Source organism: Apus apus, chromosome 3, assembly GCF_020740795.1.
Source record: "Apus apus isolate bApuApu2 chromosome 3, bApuApu2.pri.cur, whole genome shotgun sequence".
NCBI lineage: Eukaryota > Metazoa > Chordata > Aves > Apodiformes > Apodidae > Apus > Apus apus.
Window position 1 is genome coordinate 18,300,092 of NC_067284.1, and position 20,431 is coordinate 18,320,522.

Here is a 20,431-nt window from a genome sequence, read left to right on the forward strand (position 1 = left end):
AGTACAGTCTTCAAAGACACCCACAAAATCTGGCACAGTCAGTGTGAAACAGGGTCACAAGAGTGAACGAGTCTACCATGGTAAAGCCCCACCTACTCAACATGCTACTGTCAAAGGTGTAGCAGGCTGGAAGATGAAGTTCTCCCAATCATACAGAACAAAAAGGCAAAGTTCTGAAGCCCCAAGACAAGACTGACAATTCATCTGGATGGGAGAAGTACCTGCTTCCTACACCCAGACCTCTCTGTATTTTAAACTTCCCTGACTTTTTGAAAAAGGCTACATTAACAGCCCCGAGTAACCAGAACCATATAGTAGAACAGTAAGACAGCTCCTCTGCAAGGAGTGCTCTTTCTATAGGGCTTGACACTGAGTTAGGCTCCTGGGCCCATAAACTTCTCATTCTTCTCTTTATGGGGAGTAAAACTGTTTCCACTAATGGCATTTGTCTAGAACACAGTTTCTTCAGGCTGGTAAGTGTATTTGGCCTAGGTAACCACCTCCTAACAACCAGGCTATTACACTTAAGGTAGCTGGAAGCAGTAACACTGACTGTCCCCTACATGTTAAGAAAGTGGCCATTGCTGTGATGCGTTACAGAGGTACTGCATCAGGTCTTTCAGAGGACTTAAGCATATGACTTTGTAGTTTGTGACTCCAAAACAGACAGGCATAAGACAGACAGCAAGCAAGACAGCAGTCAAGGCACTCACATGCTTCTGTCCTATACGCCCTAGACACACAGTAACACCCAGCTTCTCAGATGGACTGCATTCATGATGTGTCAGTTTCTACTTAGTCCCAGGTAAGCATCAAAGTGCATATGTGGATTTGAGTCTTCAGGGCCATACACCAGACTGGGACTACACTTCACTGCATGAAGGCATGGATATTGTCTCAGGAGTACCTGGTGACACTGGCCCTATTATACCAGGAATGTAAAACCCATCTTTGGATGTAAAGGCAATTTCAAAGCAAAGCAGCTAACGTTACAGTGTTCCTCAGGCCAAGATACACCTGTTCACTAAAAAAAAAAGGCAAAAGGAGGAACCTTCACAAAAGCCTTAAATCCTCAACACATTTGTGCCAAGGTCTGCAACAGGTTACAGGATAGCAGAACACTCCCCTTCGACAAACCACACACAGCAGTATGAAATCTGATATTGGAAGAGTAAGGAGACTATGAGGTCTCTGCCACTGGCCAGGTATTCCTAGAAAAAGAAAGTCGTGCTGTCCAGTACAAATTGCGTGCCCTAATCCTAAGGGTGTGACCAGCTCAGTGAGCCCCAGGCTGCTGAAGGAAGCTCCGTGGGCCAACAAACTGACAGATCAGGCAAGTTCCTGGAAGGAGATGAGCAGGCAGTTTCAAAGCAAAGCAAGCAGGGAAAGCATCACATCGCCCATAGCCCTGCTCCTGTGAGCAGCACCCTGCTCCCAGGCTGGCACGCTGCAGTGCCTGCTGATGTCAGCGTGAACCGGCAGAGAGGCTTTACAAGAAGGCTTTTAGCTCAGTCAGAAACAGGGCTCAGGAAGACAGAGAGGTACAGACCCAGAGGAGAGGGACACTGCCTCTTTACTAATGACCCTAATTGCTTTCACTTCTCCTGAAATCCATACAGTCTACTCACAGTACCACCTCAAACTCCCTTGGATCCACGATTTTATGACCATCCTGTGAAGAATACAGTTTAACCAATATTTTTTCCTAAAGTTTTCTGCCATGAGGAATGCTGGGAAGGAAAATTACAAGCACCATTTTAGAAACTGGTACTGCTATCAGGATGTCCGAAACAGGACAGAAATGCTGCACCTTTTTTTTTTTTGGCCTTATGATTCATGAGTCAGCACGTATCCGGCCTCTGATGAGCCCAGAATTGGAGGTAGCCTAGTTTGCAACACAAATCAGCTTCACTTACAGGGCACACTACAGATTGGCATGTGGGTGTTACAGACGGAAACATTTCTCCACCAGGTGGTTTTATATAAAAACCGGTGGCGGGTTTTGCTGAGACGTTTGGATAATCAGAAAAACTTTTCCTGAAAATAACAGGAAGGGATGGTGACTTTTGTAATACAGCTGTGTCATCTGGACAGGACCATTGTATATTTGTAACAGAACTGCAAAATTATGGAAGTAAATTCTTGTCTCCAACCCAATTGTGTAAGAGTTACTCTCTGGAAAGATGTGTCTGACTTGTCACAAAAAGGAAGTAAATGCTCAGCATACAAAAAAGGCAAATGGTATTAGAAAATCTTGTGGCTCTCTGTAAAAGCCAAAGAATCATCCATATAAAAACTATTTGCTGTGACCTAATTTTTGAAAACCAACGATCTAGCTAAAGTGAGTTTACAGGTTTGTAAGTTTCCCAGTGTATTTTCTATTAATTTCTGGTTCTTTATTTAAAGAAAAAAAATATTTAAAATCAAAATTTCCCATACCAATGAAGAGCCTAGACTCTTATTCTCATTATTTGAAAGAACTGCTCTAACAAAGTTTTAACTTTAGGTATCTCAAACCTTTGAAGATAATTTAAATTAATTTCAAGTTGAATTAATGAAGCAAATGTTTTTCTCTCTTAAAAAGCTTGTATTTAAAGTGTCCTAAATTCATTTAGTAAAACTGCTTAAGATTTTCATAATCTCGCAGAAAATAAACTATCAGGCCAGAATTCAGAAATGCTAATGCAACAGAAGAAAAAAAATTGGGATTAAAAATAGGAGAAAAATTTATCTTCTGCCCCATGTTAACAGGAATAGGGCTGAGAAATTACCACCTCTACCAACAAAAGTTCATTCTTGCAGTGACTGTAAGAATTGTAGCATTACTCTACAACATCACCACAGAACTAGTAATCCTCACTGAATAAAAGCTAAATATTCATAGGCAAGTAGCTGTGCTGGAGCAAAAGGAACAGAAGAAGGATAAATGTAGTTAGAGCCTCTGAGCTACTCTTTTGAATTGTTTTCTGATAAATAGAAGCTGAGGAAGGATCCTTCACTTAGTTTCCCCACACTGACTAACACAACCCATTTTCACAGAACGCTTCTTGTTTCAACCACCCCACCTCCAAGACTAGCCACACCCCAAGCGTAGCGAGCAGCAACAGCAAACTGAACTCCTCATCCTGGGCAGAGATGCAAACAGCACCTGCCAGCCGGCTCCTCAGCGCTACGCAACGCTGGCAGCTGGGCCTCAGCACCCGCCACTGCAATCACCTCTAGTAGCCCCTGCAAAAATCCAGATCCAGCAGCCGATGGGAAGGGCCGGAGACAGCAATACACTGAAACGCTGTCCCAGCCGCACCACGCACAAGGCGCGGGGCCGAAGCCGGAGCCTGCAGGGGTTTGGTGTGTCCATCGGTCAGAGACAGCCACAGGGAACAGCCGGCACCTACATCGTTCAAGTGGGTATTTCTGATGCTGCCAAAAGAAATACCCAGACCACATCACACCTTCCGAGCACCCCTTCCCAGCACAGGTGTGTGCGACCAGATGACAGTGAGGGCAGGATACACCTCTCTGGGTAACGTCAGAGGTTTGCACGTATTCCAGTCACCTCTCCTACCGTTTCACCCCCAGAGTGAACAGGCCTGACGAGGAGTCAGAAGAGGAGAAACCCTGATTCTCCTCCACAGGCCACAGATTCAATCTGTTTATTCTCATCACTCGCAGCAGGCAATTCGGTAACGTTACGTTTGAAGCCTCCTATTGACGGAGGAGGCTAGAAAATGTGGTCACATGCGCTGCTGGGCAAGGATGGGGGAGAGACGAGAGAGAAAAGGTTCAAAAGAGGCTGTGGGGACTTGGATTCCAAACATGGCACCTCCCCACGCCCCCTCCCTGTGCCACCGGCAGCGGGATAAACCCACTCCCCCACCGTCCCGCCAGCACGCACGCACGCACGCTTCCCCTCCGTAACGAACAGTGCGACTAATTGCATTTATTTCCTAATTACGAACGCCCTGCCGTCCCCGCTGCAAGCTGCCTCCCAGCCGCTGCCCTCCGGCAGCCGGGGCGGGGACACGGAGCGGCTGTCGGGGCCGCGCGTGGAGCGGCGCTCGGGGCGGGGGCGCGGGGCGGCTGTCGGGGCGCGGGGCGGCTGTCGGGGGCACCCGCCCCAGCCCCGCGGCGGGCGGGAGCGGGGGCCGAGCCGGGCGGAGGCAGCACGGCAGCCGCCGAGGCTCCCGCACGCAGGGAAACCCCACCCAGCGGCCCCTCCTGACAGAGGCGGGGTTTTGGGGACCCCAAAGGAATCCCACCTCGCCCCTAACCCCCATGTCGGGGTTTCCGTCCGCCCCTCCGCCCGCCCTTTGCCGCGGGCTCCCTCGGGGCGGGCCGCCGTCCCGCTCCGTCCCGCTGTGTCGGGCTCCCCCCCCCCAGCAGCTCTGCCTCGGGAGGAGCTGCCCGGGGTGGGGGAGGACAGCCGGGGAGGAGGAAGTTCTGCGTCGGGAGTGGAGCGGGACCAGGGCTTCGCAGCGGCAGCCCCGGCGAAGAATCCCCGCGGGGCGGCCCGCCGAGCTGGGCGAAGCCGGCCCCGGGCTCCGGCCGGTTCCCGCGGTGGCAGCGGCCGCTCCCGCCCGCCGGCGATCGGCGCATGAATGAGTGCCCGAATGAATGAATGACTGGCGTCTGCTTACTTGAGCATGGCCTCTTCTTTCTCCTCCTCTTCTTTCTGCCGGTCCATCACTGCCATAATGATGTTCCTCTCTTCCTCTGTCAGGTGGCTCAGGTCGGGCAGCTCCTGCATCGGGGGGGGCACCGTGGGCGGGCGAGGGCCGCGGGGCCCCACCGAAGAAGACATTTTCTTTCCGCCTCTCCCTTACACCTTCTACCTTTGCACGGCAAACCAAGCCAGCCTCTCCTCCGCCCCCTTCACAGTGTAGTCCTCCGAGCAGCAGCAGCAGCAGCCGGCAGCTCTCTGGCAGCAGCGGAGGAGGAGGCGGAGACCCAGCCTTTCATGGTTGCTTGCATCCACCCCGGCCCGGCTGCTGCTGCTTGCTCCCTTTGTTTCCGCGGCTTCAGGGAGCTCGGAGGCTGCCGTGCCGCCGCCCGCAGCCCATCCTCCCGGCGGTGGGCGTGCGGGGCGGGGGTGCCGTGGCGCGGAGGGGCTGCCGATCGCCGCTGGCGGGCTGCGTGAGAGAGCGGGGGGTGGCCGGGGGGGCGGTGCGGGCCGGCCGGGAAGGGCGGGTGCTGCCGCCGAAATGCTCCGCTGCTGCGAGCCTGGCGAAGGCAGGAGGGAGGGGGAGTTCGGTGCCGGTGAGGCGGAGTCCCAGGCGCCCGCCGCTGCCTCACGGGCGGCAGCGCTGCCTGCCCCTGCCTCTGCCTCTGCCCCTGCCCCTGCCTCTGCCCCTGCCCGCGCCGGGCACCCGGGCCGGCCGCACCTTCACGGCGTTGGCGCCGGCGCTGCCGTCCTCCTCGTCAGGTTTCCGCACCGCAGGTCGGGGCCGGGAACTCGCCCGAGTCCCGGCCGGGGCTGCCGTCTGGCCCTCGGTGGGGAACACCCGTGGGAAGGGGCAGCGGCTGGGGAGCCGGGCTGCGGGCTTGCTGCAGGTTGGCCTGAGGCGCTGGGGAAGCCCTGAGCTCCCGGTGCTGCCGCTGCTCTGTCGGGCGTGAGCCGTGCTCGCTCCCCGGCCCCTGGGGCTCCAGCTGCAGCTCCCTTGCCCGGAGCCAGCCCTGTCACCACTCGACCGTCCCTTCCGTGGAGTCCCATGCTTCAGCACTTTCTTCATATGCCTCTTACACTGTCAGTGTCACCCGCGCCATGGTCCCTTCACACCTTCCATGAGGTGGCAAGGGTGGCAAGTGCTCTTAACTGCCCTCATCTGTCAGACTCGCTTTTGCTCTGCTGTGACCCACCGAAGCTGGCCATGCGACGTGCCACAGTGCCGACTGTGAAGCTGAGGGCGTAGTGAGCAATTAAGCAAAACATCACCTCTAGACAGCGAGAGCTTCCCTATCGATTTCTGATCTACCAGCTTTAAGCAGCTTGGTTTGGGGGAGCTGGCAATGAACATAACAGCCCTTCTCTACAGGAGATCATCTGCATATAATTCACTGGCCAAGAACCTGTGCCTGTAGCTCTGAAGGGTCCCTACCTCAAACGCATACCTATCAGTGAATTAAATTGTTCTGTCTACTTAGAAACACAAAGCTGAAATATAGAGAAAACAGCACTTTCAAACAGAATGGGAATTACCACTAACACGGACTGACACTTCAGATGTTTCAATCACGCTTCTGCCGAGGTCACAGCATGGCAGCAGCTCTGGTTTCTAGAGAGATCATCTGAACCAATGGAAAAAAATCTATGCTGGCACTGTTCAGTGCTTCTTGCTGCCAAACTTGCCAGGTTTGGAAGAGGGAGAGGGACCAGCTTTCAGCCAGCCACACTCATACCTCTCATGCAAATTCTGGGAGCTATGAGCCTTCATGACCCTTTGAATTTGAGAGGAATTACTGTGGCCATCTGCTCATGTCCCCCCAAGAGGTTTTCTGTAGGACAGTATTTGATAACACAAATTAAACAGGAAAAAAAAAATCATATGCACTACTGTGACCACCAGAACTTTTGAATGGTAATGTCCAAGTTCAGTACAGAAAGTGAATCTCTCAACTCTTCCAGCACATTAAGGAAACTTAAACTTGAATGACGGACAGATGGCTCAGAAGAGATAAAACTGGTGTTAATAAGCAAAGGGCTGGTAAATACTGTAATGTCACACTCAGTTAAAGACACAGACCCTCCGCTAACTCACATGGTGATTTTTCCCAGGGCCTGGCCATGTTATTACTGCTAGATGTAATCCTCCTAGCAAAGTACTAACAAATCAATAAAATCCTTTCCCACCATCTGCGACCAGCAGGGATGATAGCCTTCATGTTACAGGCTGATGCTAAAGGATTTATCCATTCATTACCAGGAGAGAAAAGTATGGCAGCCAACTCAAAAGTGAAGGAAGCAAAATTGAAAAGATGATGAGAAGAAGGTGATACCATACACCATATGATGAGTATCAAAAACAACTAAAGCTTGACCATGACAGGAATGGTAATAAAAGACACGATGATTAAGTTGTTATAGGTACCCACAGATACCACACTCTTTCGGATAATTTAAGCCTGCATATGCCCATTAAAGATGTAGCTCAAGTAACTGCGACAACATATTCACTAGAGCAATGGGCCTAGTGTTGAAGAATCACTGCTTTAAGGCTTACCTAAACAAAAGAGACCCAAGTGTCTCCATGATAATTCTATGTAGAAATCATTGTATGAGGTTATCCCACTCACCTTTCTGCTTATTAATTACTGACACAGTCACATGTATGTCTGTGCTGTATTATTTTCTTCCTTACTGTATGCTGCATCAAGCACATGGATTCTTACTGTTGTGTGTGAAAGACAAGATGATTACAAAGAATATGAGAGGACTTTATATATATTTTCTTATCACTGAAAAAGGGAAAGCTGAAAGCTTTTGCAGAGTAATGGTTAAAAAAAATTATGGAAGTTGGAGTGTGGACTTGCACCAAGACAATATTGCGTTGCTGTGTTACTGAAAAGCACAGAATCACACAATTGTTTAGGTTGGAAAGGACCTCTGGGAGGTCATCTAGTCCAGCCTCCTTGTTCAAGCAGGGTCAGCTAGAGCAGGTTGCCCATGTCCATGTCCAGATGGCTTTTGAGTGTCGCCAAGGATGGAGACTCCACACTCTGAGCAGCCTGTGCAGAAGGGAAGGATCACCTCTCTCAGCCTTCTGGCATTGCTTTTCCTAATGCCTATAAAGTCTTAGGCACAACAAATGATTTTATGATATTTTTGTACAATGAATTTTTCCAGGGAGAAAAGTAGAAGAAATTATAACATTGACTTCAGTTTTCATAGGGTTATATTAAGAGATGCAGCTATTGTAACCTTCACTGGTCATCTTCTGATTGGCCCACATTTGCTTTGCAAAGATGTAATACCTGGCACTGTCATCCAACCAACAATGCATGGCAAGTCTAGACCAGTTCAATATGTCGTATTCTGAAGCTGGAATGATACAAGAGCCTTGAAGAGACTTTCTCTGTTAGTAAGAAAGCCCCCTGCCTGGGGAAGGGGCGCAAAGTCTTGTCACTGACCTGCATCCTATTAACTCTTCTTTGAAGTCCTGTCTAGAAAAAACTGGTGTCAAATCTAGAATTGGAAAATCAATACAGCTGTTATTAACATATCAGGTAAATTAATGTCTTAAATTTAAGAAGCCAGTCACTATAACAGAATCTGTGATCTTCTCAGTTCATAACAATGAGTATCCACGTATGCCCCATGCATGACAGATGCATATTTCTTTATGGTCCTAGACCTTTCTTCATTCTTAGGAACTTTGCTTCTCCCTAGTATCTTCCTTTCAGATTGTCCAAAGGCTATGTTTAAATTTCTCAATCCCACTAAAACTCCCTTTTCAAGCTCTTTCTGTTAGTCTAGCTGTGAGCAGTCGTGATTGTCTGTTTTCTTGCTTGAGGCAAACTGAAAGAAGAAGCTGGAAACAAACAATTCAGAGTGTTTTCCTGTAGGTTCCTTCCCTAGAAGAGTGGTGCTCTTTCAGACTCACAGGAGACCAGGGATAGTGAAAGTTGTGGAGGAGTTTTCAGTCTGAGGGCATTTAGCATCTCATGGACAGCCAGTAAGGATGAAATACCCTGTAGCATCAAGGGCTCAAAGTAATTTATCACAATAAGTTATTAAAAATGGGGCACTGTGACTTCTGTCTCATTCAAGAAGAAGTTGAAGGAATTTTAAAACTTCAAAGACCAATTTCACAGTAAAATCTCTTTTATTTGCTGATCATGGTTTTCAAGAGCAGTTTTTGTTTTGGCATCTGACTCACTATTTTTCATTTATTTAAGTTTGGTGGTACTGCAGTATTTTAAGAGAGAGACGGTCACAGCCATCTCTAGCATGAGAAGAAATGTCCTTTTCAAGGCAGACAAAAACATGGAAAGGAAAGGAAGGAAGGAAAGGAAGGAAGGAAGGAAGGAAGGAAGGAAGGAAGGAAGGAAGGAAGGAAGGAAGGAAGGAAGGAAGGAAGGAAGGAAGGAAGGAAGGAAGGAAGGAAGGAAGGAAGGAAGGAAGGAAGGAAGGAAGGAAGGAAGGAAGGAAGGAAGGAAGGAAGGAAGGAAGGAAGGAAGGAAGGAAGGAAGGAAGGAAGGAAGGAAGGAAGACTCCAACAAACTAGCAGTTCCATTGGAAGCAAACATTATGGACCCTGGTTTTGGATGACAGCTTTGTATTATCTTGTGTCAGATAATGCAGCTGAGTTCGCACTTCCACCTGTTCTTCAGTGGATGCACAAATCTGAGTCTTTTCTAACTGGCTGCTGATTTTCATAAAACCTGCAGGAGCTCAGTGTTTTTAGGCCTCTCCCTTTTTGTCAGCCTTCTTTGAAATTGGTCAAAAGATTCAAATGTTAGTGCTGGAGTACTGACAGAAAAACTGTGTGATTGCATAGCTTGCTTGCTTTAAAAAAAAAAAAGAGATTAGAAATCTTGTCCCACCCCCACAGGTCTCTAATTATTCCCTTTGCTCCTCTCAGTTCTCTCCTGTTTAGCTGTGTATTTCTGGCATGGCAGTTTCCAGAAAATCATCCCATCCTTCAGGTGCAGCTTGCCAAAAAAGTCTAAACAGGAACTGTCACCTTCCTCCTCAGTGACATGATGCTTCTGTATGTGCAGCTCCAAATCACACACCCTCTTAGGTGTGACAGTGCATTTGCAAACTCCTGTCTGATTCAAATCTGTTATGAGTTTATTTTTATTTCAGTCTGACTATTTTCCAAATGTGTCTGTTAATAATTACTTTTTAACCCAGAAGTACAACAAGGTTTTACATTTTCCAAAGTACTGAGATTAATTTCCGTTTTTTCTCTTTAACTAGAAGAAAGTGCAAAAATGGTGGAACTGACACCACATCACCCTACACCACAAAAAGTCATCATCTGTTTGTGTTTGTTTTTTTTAATCTTCTGGACTTACTGTCTAAAGCTGATCACTCAAGCAAATGCAATCCCATTCAGTTCAGGAGAACCCTGCATAAGGCCATTGTACAGAAAGACCCTGTGTTTGTAATATCTTTTTACATCTGTCAGAAAGGCTGAGAAGTGCTATGGCTCAGACAGAAGAAACTCAAGCCCAATACTCTTAGTCAGCAATCTGGCACTTGGAAAAGCAATTATTCAGTTCAAGCAGTGAAGTAACACAACATTTTCTATAATTATGGAATAAGAATTTTTTGTTGCTCCAGTGGTTTTGCTGAACAGTTTTAATATAATTAGTAAAGTACCCTATAGATAGAAAGTATATGTAGTTAGCATTATAATATATAAATTTGGGGTTTTTAAAAATATATTTGCTGCCAATTAAAGTATCTTACTAATGTTTTTACTCCAAAAGAAAATATTCAATGAAGTATTGAATATTCACACTATAACTGCAACAGAGAGTACAATAAGGGCAACATCTAAATTATCTAAATCACCAAATTAAATGAGTTCTTAATACACTGAGATCTAATGCTGTCCATGTAGCCAGAAGCCCTCCAACAGCTGCCATCAGCCCAGAAATACCCTTGTCAAGAGAATATAAGAAACTCCTACTGTTTTATCAAACCTAATTGGCAGTAAACACCTGCTTCCCCAGACAGGCTGTAAAGAAAGGTCAGGTAAGAAGATGGCAGTGAGGAGAGGAAGGTGTCATTCTCCAGAGCTTTTCCTAGAGTGGAAGATGTGTTATGGCAAGTTCTGTCTTGCAATCCATTGCAACTTCATCACACTCTCATGCATCCTTGTCTATTCATAAATTGGAAGATACTGTAAAAGAAACTTAGTATTATTACTAAACCAGGCACAAGAGTTTTGTGTTAACCTTAATAAGTAGTGAGGCAAAGTTTGTAGCAGAAAATACTTCCAATTATCCAATTGAAATAATTAGAAAATATGAACAAACTTAAAGGCAAATAGACTTTTGAGCTTCAAAAACAACAAAATTCAAGCTAAGTACAGCCTGGGAACAGTTGCTTTGAACTTAATGTTACTATTTTAATCAGTTAGACAACCTGAGAGAAAAGAGTGCTTGAAATAATGTGGAATTGAGAGGATATTTGTAAGAGGAGTGATGCATTTGTGGAAAAGAGAAGGAAATAGGACAGACAGACAAAATATTATTACCTATGAAAGAAGAAAATGTCAGATGAGATGCCAGAACAACCAGATGTCATAAAACCAATATGTGTAGGGAGTTAATTACTTTAAACAAAATGTAGTTTCATCAAAACGAAAGCATTCATCAGAAATGTATCAGCATCTACTGCATTGTTTAACTGAAGAAAAAGTATTTTGTTTCTGTGGTGCAGAGTTTTTTTCATTTTGATAATGTTGGTTTGATTCATTTTGTTTGAACTTTATATTATGCTGTTATGAAAAAGCAACCACTGATGAACAAAATGTGACATATATATTGTGTTTAAGAAGTTAAATACTTCAGTATAAGAGGCACAACTGTATTAAAGAGAAAGAATGGAAAATGATGTTGTGATAATCACAAAACAACATTTCTGGGAATATTAGTTTTACAAATAATTTGGATTTTTGCTGTTCAAATTTAGTACCCAGATAAAAAGAAAAAAAAAATCACCTAGTTCTCAGCCAGCTGGACCATCTGTATCACTGGGGAGGGGGAGGCACAGACTGAGTAAGAGACATTATTCAAGTAATCAAGTGAGCTGCTAGAAATGAGAGGAAAACTGTAAAGGGTCACATCCCATTCCTGTGGTCTAACTATTCATCTGCCTCTCACATCTTAGGCTGCTCTTACAGTCAAGCCGAATAACAGAGTTACATTAACATAAGTTAAGTAGATACTCACCTTAGTCTTCCCTTAGTTGTTGAGTCAAACAAAGACTGAGTGCTTGTTGTCCACTGCAATACAGAGTAAAACAGGTGAGTTTAAATAGGGGCTTTAAAGTACTTATTTCAATATCCATCTGGAAACCAGCTGTTTCTTTTTCTCTTTCGACATGTTATTTTTGTTACCAAAAAGATGCAACATAATATTCTTATTTATGTATTAAATATCTATGGTTTATATATCCAGTCCTCCCTATTGGTTCTGAGTCTAGGTACACACATACTTTTTCATGCATAAGGAAAAAACAATCTGTAAAGAGGGAGAAAATTCACAATTATGGCAGTTAAATCAGTATGTTCCAGTCAAAAGCTTTGCCCTAAATAATCTTGTTTCAACTTTCAACAATACAATACAACAGTTTATATAAAGTTCCATGTTTCCTAAATGAAAAACTGATGAAGTTTGAAGTAAATAATTCATTGATGTCTGGAGATTATGATCCTAAAATTACTTCTTAATGGTCTCCAATAGTCCTTTTCTTGTAAAAAAATTATATTCTCAAACTATTTTGCAAGTAACCCTGAAAACTGAAATGCTGAAAGAAAAGATGAAATTCTACCTAGTTGTTTTTTTTCCCTTTCTCAGGCTATATGAGATTCTGTACTGGACTCTGTGACCTTAGGTCAATACCTGAGATTTGACTTGGAAAGGGATATCTATGTAAGTGTAGTTTTGTGTTAAGAATAGAATCAGAATAATATCTGTTGAAACACTTTTTGTGGTTAAGGCATAATTAGAGAGGAGAATATTTTTACAAGTATAAAAAAGTCTTCCGTTACAGTCAGTATTGTTGCCCTCCGGGCTAAAGACAAAATCAAAGTGCCAGGTTAGAAGATAATCGTGATGAGGAAAATTAAGTAGAATTAGTGAATTTGCAAAGAAGGTTAGAGCATTTGGCCTCAACAGAGTAGCAGAGAAACAGAAGATGGAACTGAGATGTTTGTATTAGTAGAGGAAGGATAGCAGGAAGCTTCAGGGTCAAAACACACCATAAGCTCCAATGCAGCCCTGAAAGCAAAGAAATTAGATAAAAGACTACTGATTATGTGATTGAACAGCTATCAATTACAGCTGCTTTTCTTCCTCCTGTCTTGCTGATGGAAGATAGCCAGTGGAATTCTGTAATACTACTGTAAAAAATATAAAGGGATGGGAAAAGTATACTTTGTCACCTCTACAATAGAATTAAATGTTTAGACAGAGCTTGGGATCAAATTGAATGAACAAAGTAACCACCTCAACAAATAGCACAGAAGCTGGACTGAAAAGCCAGACCTGAAGAGGAAGACTCTAAAAGGGGTCAGTACTACCAGCCTCCCAACTAGATGCTGAGACAGGCTGCGTTAAGCTGGAAGAAGTCAGAGAGTTGGTATTTGGTTACTTCAGTTACCTCCATGTAGAAGAGCGAAACTTCACCATAGGTGAAATTGTCAGTGATTCTTTTATGGATCAGCTGGTTATCAACTCCACAAGAGGAAATAAAACCCTTCACAAGAAAATTACATAGACGTGTTTCAAAATTTCCTCTGGAAGCACAACTGTGTGATAATAATCATTCCTCAGATCTAGCATCCAAGACACAAAAAAAGCAAGAGGCCAAAACCTTCCCCACAGTTGTGCCATCAGTTGGGCAACAGAGAATTAAGCTACAGGTGGTGTGGAGGCTGAAGAATACCCAAGTGGGAGCACAAAAACATTTTATACTCTGTATTAGGAGAAGCTTGGAAACTGGCAAAGGAAATGAAATGGCTAAGCTGGGTTGTTAGGGTTAAGAAAGCACAAATTAAAAATCTGAAGTTGTATTCAAACAAAATGAAAAGAGTAATAAATTTGGGTAGATTAAATATGTAAATATAATCAAGACCAAGAAAGATCTGGAGGTGTAGCTTCCTAAAAGAACTAAAATTAGTACTAAATTATTCTCCTAGGACATCAGCAGCAAATATCTGGCACTCATTTTGTAGCACTTCCCTAACCGGAGTAGAAAAGGAGCATTCAGAGAGGACAGGACTATTGCAGAGAAGATAAACAGATGATTGGCATCCAGGTTCATTATAGAAAAAATAGGATCTTACAACACAAGCAACCTATTTTAAGGGGAACTCATTGAACCTTTGTCTGAAAACTGAAGCAGCTTTGGAAGGGATTGTAATTCAAAGAAACAAAATTTAAAGTGACAAAAAACATTGAGTGGAATTCACCTATAAACTTCAAGAGAAAACAGGTGAATTACTAATGGCAATTTTTATTCACACCTGAAGATGACTATGATCTTGAAAAGAGAAAATATGGCTCTGCCTTGTAAACCTCTTGGTGTTTTCTGAAGTGGTCAGCAAGTATCTGGTTCTGTGTGATCTTGTTGATGTATTTTACTGGGACTTCCAAAAGACCTTGGCAATATCCTTCAAGAAAGGATACTGGACAGCCAAGGGAGAAGAGGAAATCATATCTTAAATGCATAGAATCATGCAGTAATTTAGGTTTGAATGGTCCAACCTCTTGCTCAAAGTAATGCCAGCTTACACCTTAGATAAGTTGGCTCAAGATCATGAACAGTCAGCTTTGGATATCCTGAAGGACAGAAATCCCACAAACTCTTTGGGTGTTTTGGTGCAATGTGAAGCAAGTCTTTCTTATTCCAGTCAGAATTTCCCTTGCAGCAACTCATGTCTGTCGCCTCGTCTCCTTTCATTGTGAACCTTTGAGAAGAATCTACCTCTGGATTCTCTGTAATCTCATTTTAAGAAGCCAAACAAAGCGATTAGATTTCCCTTTAGCCTTCTCTTCAAGCAGAATAAACACAGCTACAAGTAAAACACAATAGGAATTTATAGTCAAAATTCACAATAAAGGAATAAGAGTTGGACAGAATTCTGTGCTGAGACCCACATACTTTTGCATAGCTACAAATGACCTGGAAAAAGAGACAAGAGGTGATATTTCAAAGTTTTCTAATGATGCAGTTATCAACTTAATAAGGTCAACATTTGAACATACAGTAGCTGAAAGATCTTATGAGACTTCATGACAAAGCAATAAAGTGTTTCGTGAAATGGTGTGATAAAAAACAATCTTAGCTTCATATATCAAATAGTGGAGTGTGACCTGACCATTGCCCCTCAAAGGTGAGATTTTGGGGTTAAGATAAATAGTTCCAAGAAAGCACCATCCCAGTGCTCAGCAGCAGTCAAAAAGTAAATCAAACGCTAGGAACTATTAGGAAAGTAGTAAAGAACTAGACAGAAATCACAGTTACATCTGTAAATAAATGCACATTTCTTATACTTTGAATACCATTTGCAGTTCTGGTCTCATTTAAGGAGTTTAAAAGAGATTCAGAGAAGGACACATTTGTTGATCAAATAGTACACAATGGCTTCTCTAAAATTAATGATTCAATGGGCTGGGATTCTAAAAAAAATATATATATAATGGATATAATAGAGATCTACAAAATCATAAGTAATATGACTGAAGTGGATAGAGATCAACTATTCACTATCTCTTCCAGGGACATTAGGAGTCCTCAAATAAAGCTTGTGATGATGGTTCCTCAGACATCAGGTACAAGACCTGTGGAAATCCTTTAAAAAGACATTGTGAATAGAAGTTTATGTCATTTCAGAGGGAGAAGTACTTGGAAGAATGATTCATGAAGAGTTGCTAAGTAAACAGAAATCTTTAAGCTTAAAACAGTAAGAAGCTGAAAGAGTATTGAGCGAAACAACCATATATACTTAAATGGTTCTTATTCTTCCCTAAATGTCAACTTCTGATCACTATTTGAGGCAGTATATTGGCTAGAGGGACCTTCGTTTTGAATCAATATGGCAGTTTTAATGTTCTTACTAGTCGGCTTTTTTCTTTTTTTCCCTTAAATAATCCTCCACAAAATTAGCTTCACATTTCAAGGGCTACACAATCGCCCAGCCTGTCTTCCTCCATTCCAATATTAGCTAAGATGCAGTCTATAGTCTAGTCCATTTTATTGCTGTCCAAAATGAAGAAATACATATTTTATTATGAAAAAACAACTTTTATTCAGCCCATGGAGTAAAGCAAAACCAAGTGATATGTTTTCTAAGCACAGCCTGCTCCTGTATACACTAGGAACAAATTGATGTTCAATATCTCATTAAATGCAATGTTTAATATATCTTCTGCATTGACAGAATGGAAACAAAACCTTTGTTAGATTGGAGATAGATGATATTTCCTTATTTAAAAAAGCTCAAGCCAAGCCTGTAAAAGATGTTTGTTAAATTTTTTATAGTGACCTGACTCAAGACAGATGCTCTGAAGAAAACCCCAGAGTAACCCACCAGCTGCTGCTGGTAGAAACTAACAAAATGGATGCCAGACTAAATGGGCCCTTATACTTTGCTGTGGAAGAGGGTTAAAAGGCCTATGTAGATGTTTGTCCTTTTAACTGGTGGCACTACAGCACATAGGAAGGCTGATGAGAGACTATTAGAGAAAAGCTTTGGTCAGCAAGGAGGCAAATACAAATTTCAGTTCTTTGGAAAGGATTGTTGTCAGCCTTCTCACCTTGTTTTAAGGTATCTGCATTTTTTACACTTTGATTTTTAACCCCATGTTGTTCTCAATCTAGTGGCTGTACCACAAAGGAAAAATCAAGAAACCAGAAGCCAAAGCTATTAGCCTTAAAAATAAAAGAACTTCTTTCTGAGGGCCAGAGATAGTTGTCAATGCAAAGGTAAATCCATTTGTGTTGTGAGAATTGACAGGATCGGCTGTCCTTGGAGAATTCATCTGAGGCATCACAAACCAGAAAAGTGTTGGTGATAATGGAGAGAGGCTCAAGGAAATCATAGATATTATACTAAAGCTGTCTCAGTATTATTAACTGTCCCACCACTATAGCTTAATTTATGTAACTGTTCTGGAGCAAACCAGCAGAAGAGATGTAATGTATGGGCACGGCACATTGTAGTTTACAGTTTTATATACACTACACAGGCTTAGGATATAATTCATGTTATTGCAAGGTATTTGCCTTTCAGAGAAGGGCATTTGCTGCAACTGTATTACTTTAAGAGTTTCTTTGAAACAGGTTTTTCATTCTATGGTACTGCATCCTAGCAAGGTGAGTTCTCTGCTTAGGTGTTTCTGTAGAGGCAACAGCTCCTATAGAGGTGCTGCTTCTGAAAAAGACCATCTTCAGAGATGATCTTCACCAGCTAAATGTCTTCAGGCATAGCAGTAGTTTAGCTCACTTGGTTCCTGCACAGCCTCAGAGCACCCTGCTAAGTCTTCTGACCTCCTGCAGAGTGATCACGAAGAACAGGTTTAACCTGAAGTTCTGTGAGAGCTCTTACCCCAGGACTTGCCAGTGGCAATTTGCAGATTAGTAGTTTGGTGGATTTGTGGTAGCACCCATAGTTTCCTCAGAGCCATGGTGCTGGAATTGCAGGGATAGAGCCCCTTCATGACACCCTTAGAAGAAGCATGCTGGCAGGCAGTCACGATAGCAAGCTGCTTTCTGGGAACTCTGTCTCCAGCTGATGCAGCTGGTGGGCCACATCATTCTTGGCCTAGATAGGTCTGCTTTGTTAGGGATAGTGGCACAAACCCTGGAGAGTTCAGCATTAATGGCAGTCCCTGCCCTGCAACAGCTGCACCACAAGCCAAAGAAAGATGAATACACTGCTGCTGTACGAAGGTGTGATAAAGATCTCTTGTCTAGACATCCAAGTGCTTTTTCCTCAAAGGTAAAACACAAGCTTCATTCTGACTCTTCTCTCTGTTGGCACTCCTTGAAGTGAAATACCCCTGGCATGCATCCCATCAGGCTCAGAGGTCCTATTATTTTGTCTAGACCCTTACGTCTTATGTTAATCTTTTCAGACCTCAGAAGCTCACTGTACCAGAAGCTTAAAGCTGACTTCCAGCACTGAACATTGCCATTGCACCAAGGATAGTATCACATCACCCACGAACCATTCAGAAGTTAATTCTCTCCCTGAAGAGTGTATCATTTAAGCATGAAGCCAGAGGGAACAGCTGGGTATAAGGAGAGGGAGCATATCAAGAAACAGTGCTCAGTGTCTATCAGCCTGAGAAGAGGTGACAGTCTCAGCCAAGGGCTGCTGCCAGTATGGCAAAGGAGAGTGTAAGGAGATACTTCAGAGGCATTAATGAGGTAGCTTAGTGGCTGTTTACAGTTTTCCTTTGGTGTGAAGGGCACGAGGGAAGAGAGACCAAAGGTAGTGTTTTGGTTTTCAGTTCTTAAATGTAATAGATAGAAAATGGAAACTGGTGAATTGATTGAATAGGCTGGGTCCTAGCTATTTGGGAGACATAGCTGGGCATCTTTTGCCGCAAGGCCAAGTGAAATGAGACATTATTGTTATGCCCCAAATATTAAAAAGATCAATTTTCATTCGTTTGTTTCCCAGGAAATCTTCCTGTATCTGAAAGTTTCACTTAAGACAAGGTATCAAGCCAGCATACCTTTGGCTACAAGGCAGTCTTGCAGCCAGCAGCTAAGAAGCCTCTTTTAGCCCTTATTCTATCAGATGGCAATTACTGATCCTATGACGTGAGCTCCATGACCTAATGCAAAGATTTGCTCCATTCCAAATACATCTATTGGTAATAAGATAAAAGTAGGGCTTGTTTCATTATGTATCTGTGAATCTCTTCCTTGGTTGTTCTTAAACATAGATGTCTTCCAAACTGTGAGTAAACAGATTGGAGGTACCAAAGATGAGGTCTTTAATCAGTCTGTATATTTTAAACTAGTTGAATCATCAGCCTTCATGTTTTCAAAACACAGCTTCTATCATGTTAAAAATGCAAAAGTGTTGCTATTTTGGCTTTGCAGGCTTAGACTTACCTGAAGATTGGATCAGATTGGGTAGGATCAGAGAGGAGGAGAGAGAAAACCACTGGACTGAGATGCATGCAAAAGATCAGAATTACACATATGCACAGTCTGTCAGTCATTCCCTGAGATCTCAGAGGAGGTGCAAGTCAAATTTGATACTCAGGGAGGAGAAGTGGACCTTCCTTTCCTAAACCTCTTGTCTTACATTGAAGTATTGGAATATCAGATTCACAGGTATATGAGAAGAGATGGCAACTTGGTATAGGGGAACAAAGTGTCTAATGTGACTGAACAGAAGGATGAGAAAGAGGTAGGGATGGAAAAAATACCTAAAGAGAGTTAATTAACATGTCACCATTTCTCATAGGTTTTCTGTCGGGCCTATATTAAGTGATTTTGACAAGTGTTAGGTGTGATAAATATCAGTCCCTTCAGTATATTAAATAAAGAGAACCACAGAAAAACGGGTGAGAAGAAGCTTCAGGAGGTCACCTGGTCTGTTCTCCCACCCAAAGGACAATCAATTATTCATTTATGATCCATTATCATGGCTGGTAGACATTTGCCTAGCCTGTTACTCAGGAAAGTTAACTATTCCGGAGACTGACTATCTTTACTCTTACAAAGCAGTTCCTAAGTGTGCTGTAATTTTAGCCCATTGTTTCCTGTTTTGTATGCTTGGGACATTCTCATCCTCTTTGCAGCAGCCTTTAATGCATCTGAAGATTGCTGTCACATCTTTGCTCAGTATTCTCTTCTGCAGTGCTCCCATCCTGGCAATTTCAGACTTCCAAACAAGAACCAAACTTTTAGAATGAAAATAGCTTTCCTGACTCCCTTCTTCTTTAGTTCCTACAAGTCTGTAAATTTTATTCTTAATACTATTATGAGGGAAGTGGCTACAGAATTGTTTAGAATCACCTGAAAGAAAGGAAAACAAAAGCCATGGGCAAATGAAACAGCCTACAATAGCTATACCTGTCCAGTTTCTTCACATCTTAGAATATAGTTTCAGTATCCTACTATCATGATGGCATTTAAGCAAACTTTGATTTTGAGAAGTGGGTTCAGATTATGATTTTAAGTTCTCTGTGTTACGGTTTGATTTTTATTGGTGGAACTAAGATGAAGCTATTAGGACCTCATGGAGATGTAACGATTTATCTGTATGGTCCATTTCAGAGGTTTTAAGTGTGCTGATTTACAACTGAAGTGGCTCCACTCAATTAAGTATTGCTTAAGCATAATTTTACAAGAATTACTAGTATAACAAATTGATAGAACTTCTTGTTATAGCTATTACCTACAAAAATAATATATAAATAATCTCATATTCATAAAACAAGGAATTCTTTAAAAAAACAGGTGGTAGAATCATGCCTTAGAGTAACACATAAGGAAAAACAGGATAGTTATTAAAAAATAGGAAAGACTAGCATTCTGGTGATATATTTATTTCTCATCATGATTATAATGCAGCTTATTAGACCAGCAGCCTGTCTTGCTGCTGAAGGTCACTGCTGTGCCATATCACTATAAACACAAGGGTCAGCAATTGCTAGGCCATTCAATCTCTATCATCCATTTATACCCTTGAAAGGGAAAAGAAAAAGGGTAGAAAGAGATTCTGTTTCT

The 20,431-nt window shown here is 42.9% G+C and overlaps 1 protein-coding gene across 46 annotated transcripts in view; it reads right to left on the bottom strand.

The window, feature by feature from the left end:
* The window catches only part of RIMS1 (regulating synaptic membrane exocytosis 1), a 319,116-nt gene extending 314,060 nt beyond the window's left edge, over positions 1-5,056 (bottom strand). For all 46 annotated transcript variants that reach the window (XM_051615426.1, XM_051615425.1, XM_051615461.1 and 43 more), the window contains exon 1: positions 4,638-5,056. In XM_051615426.1, the coding sequence (XP_051471386.1) occupies positions 4,638-4,801 (164 nt within the window). In that variant the 5' untranslated portion in view covers positions 4,802-5,056. The remainder of the gene's footprint in view (positions 1-4,637) is intronic.
* Between the last annotated feature and the right edge of the window lie 15,375 nt (positions 5,057-20,431).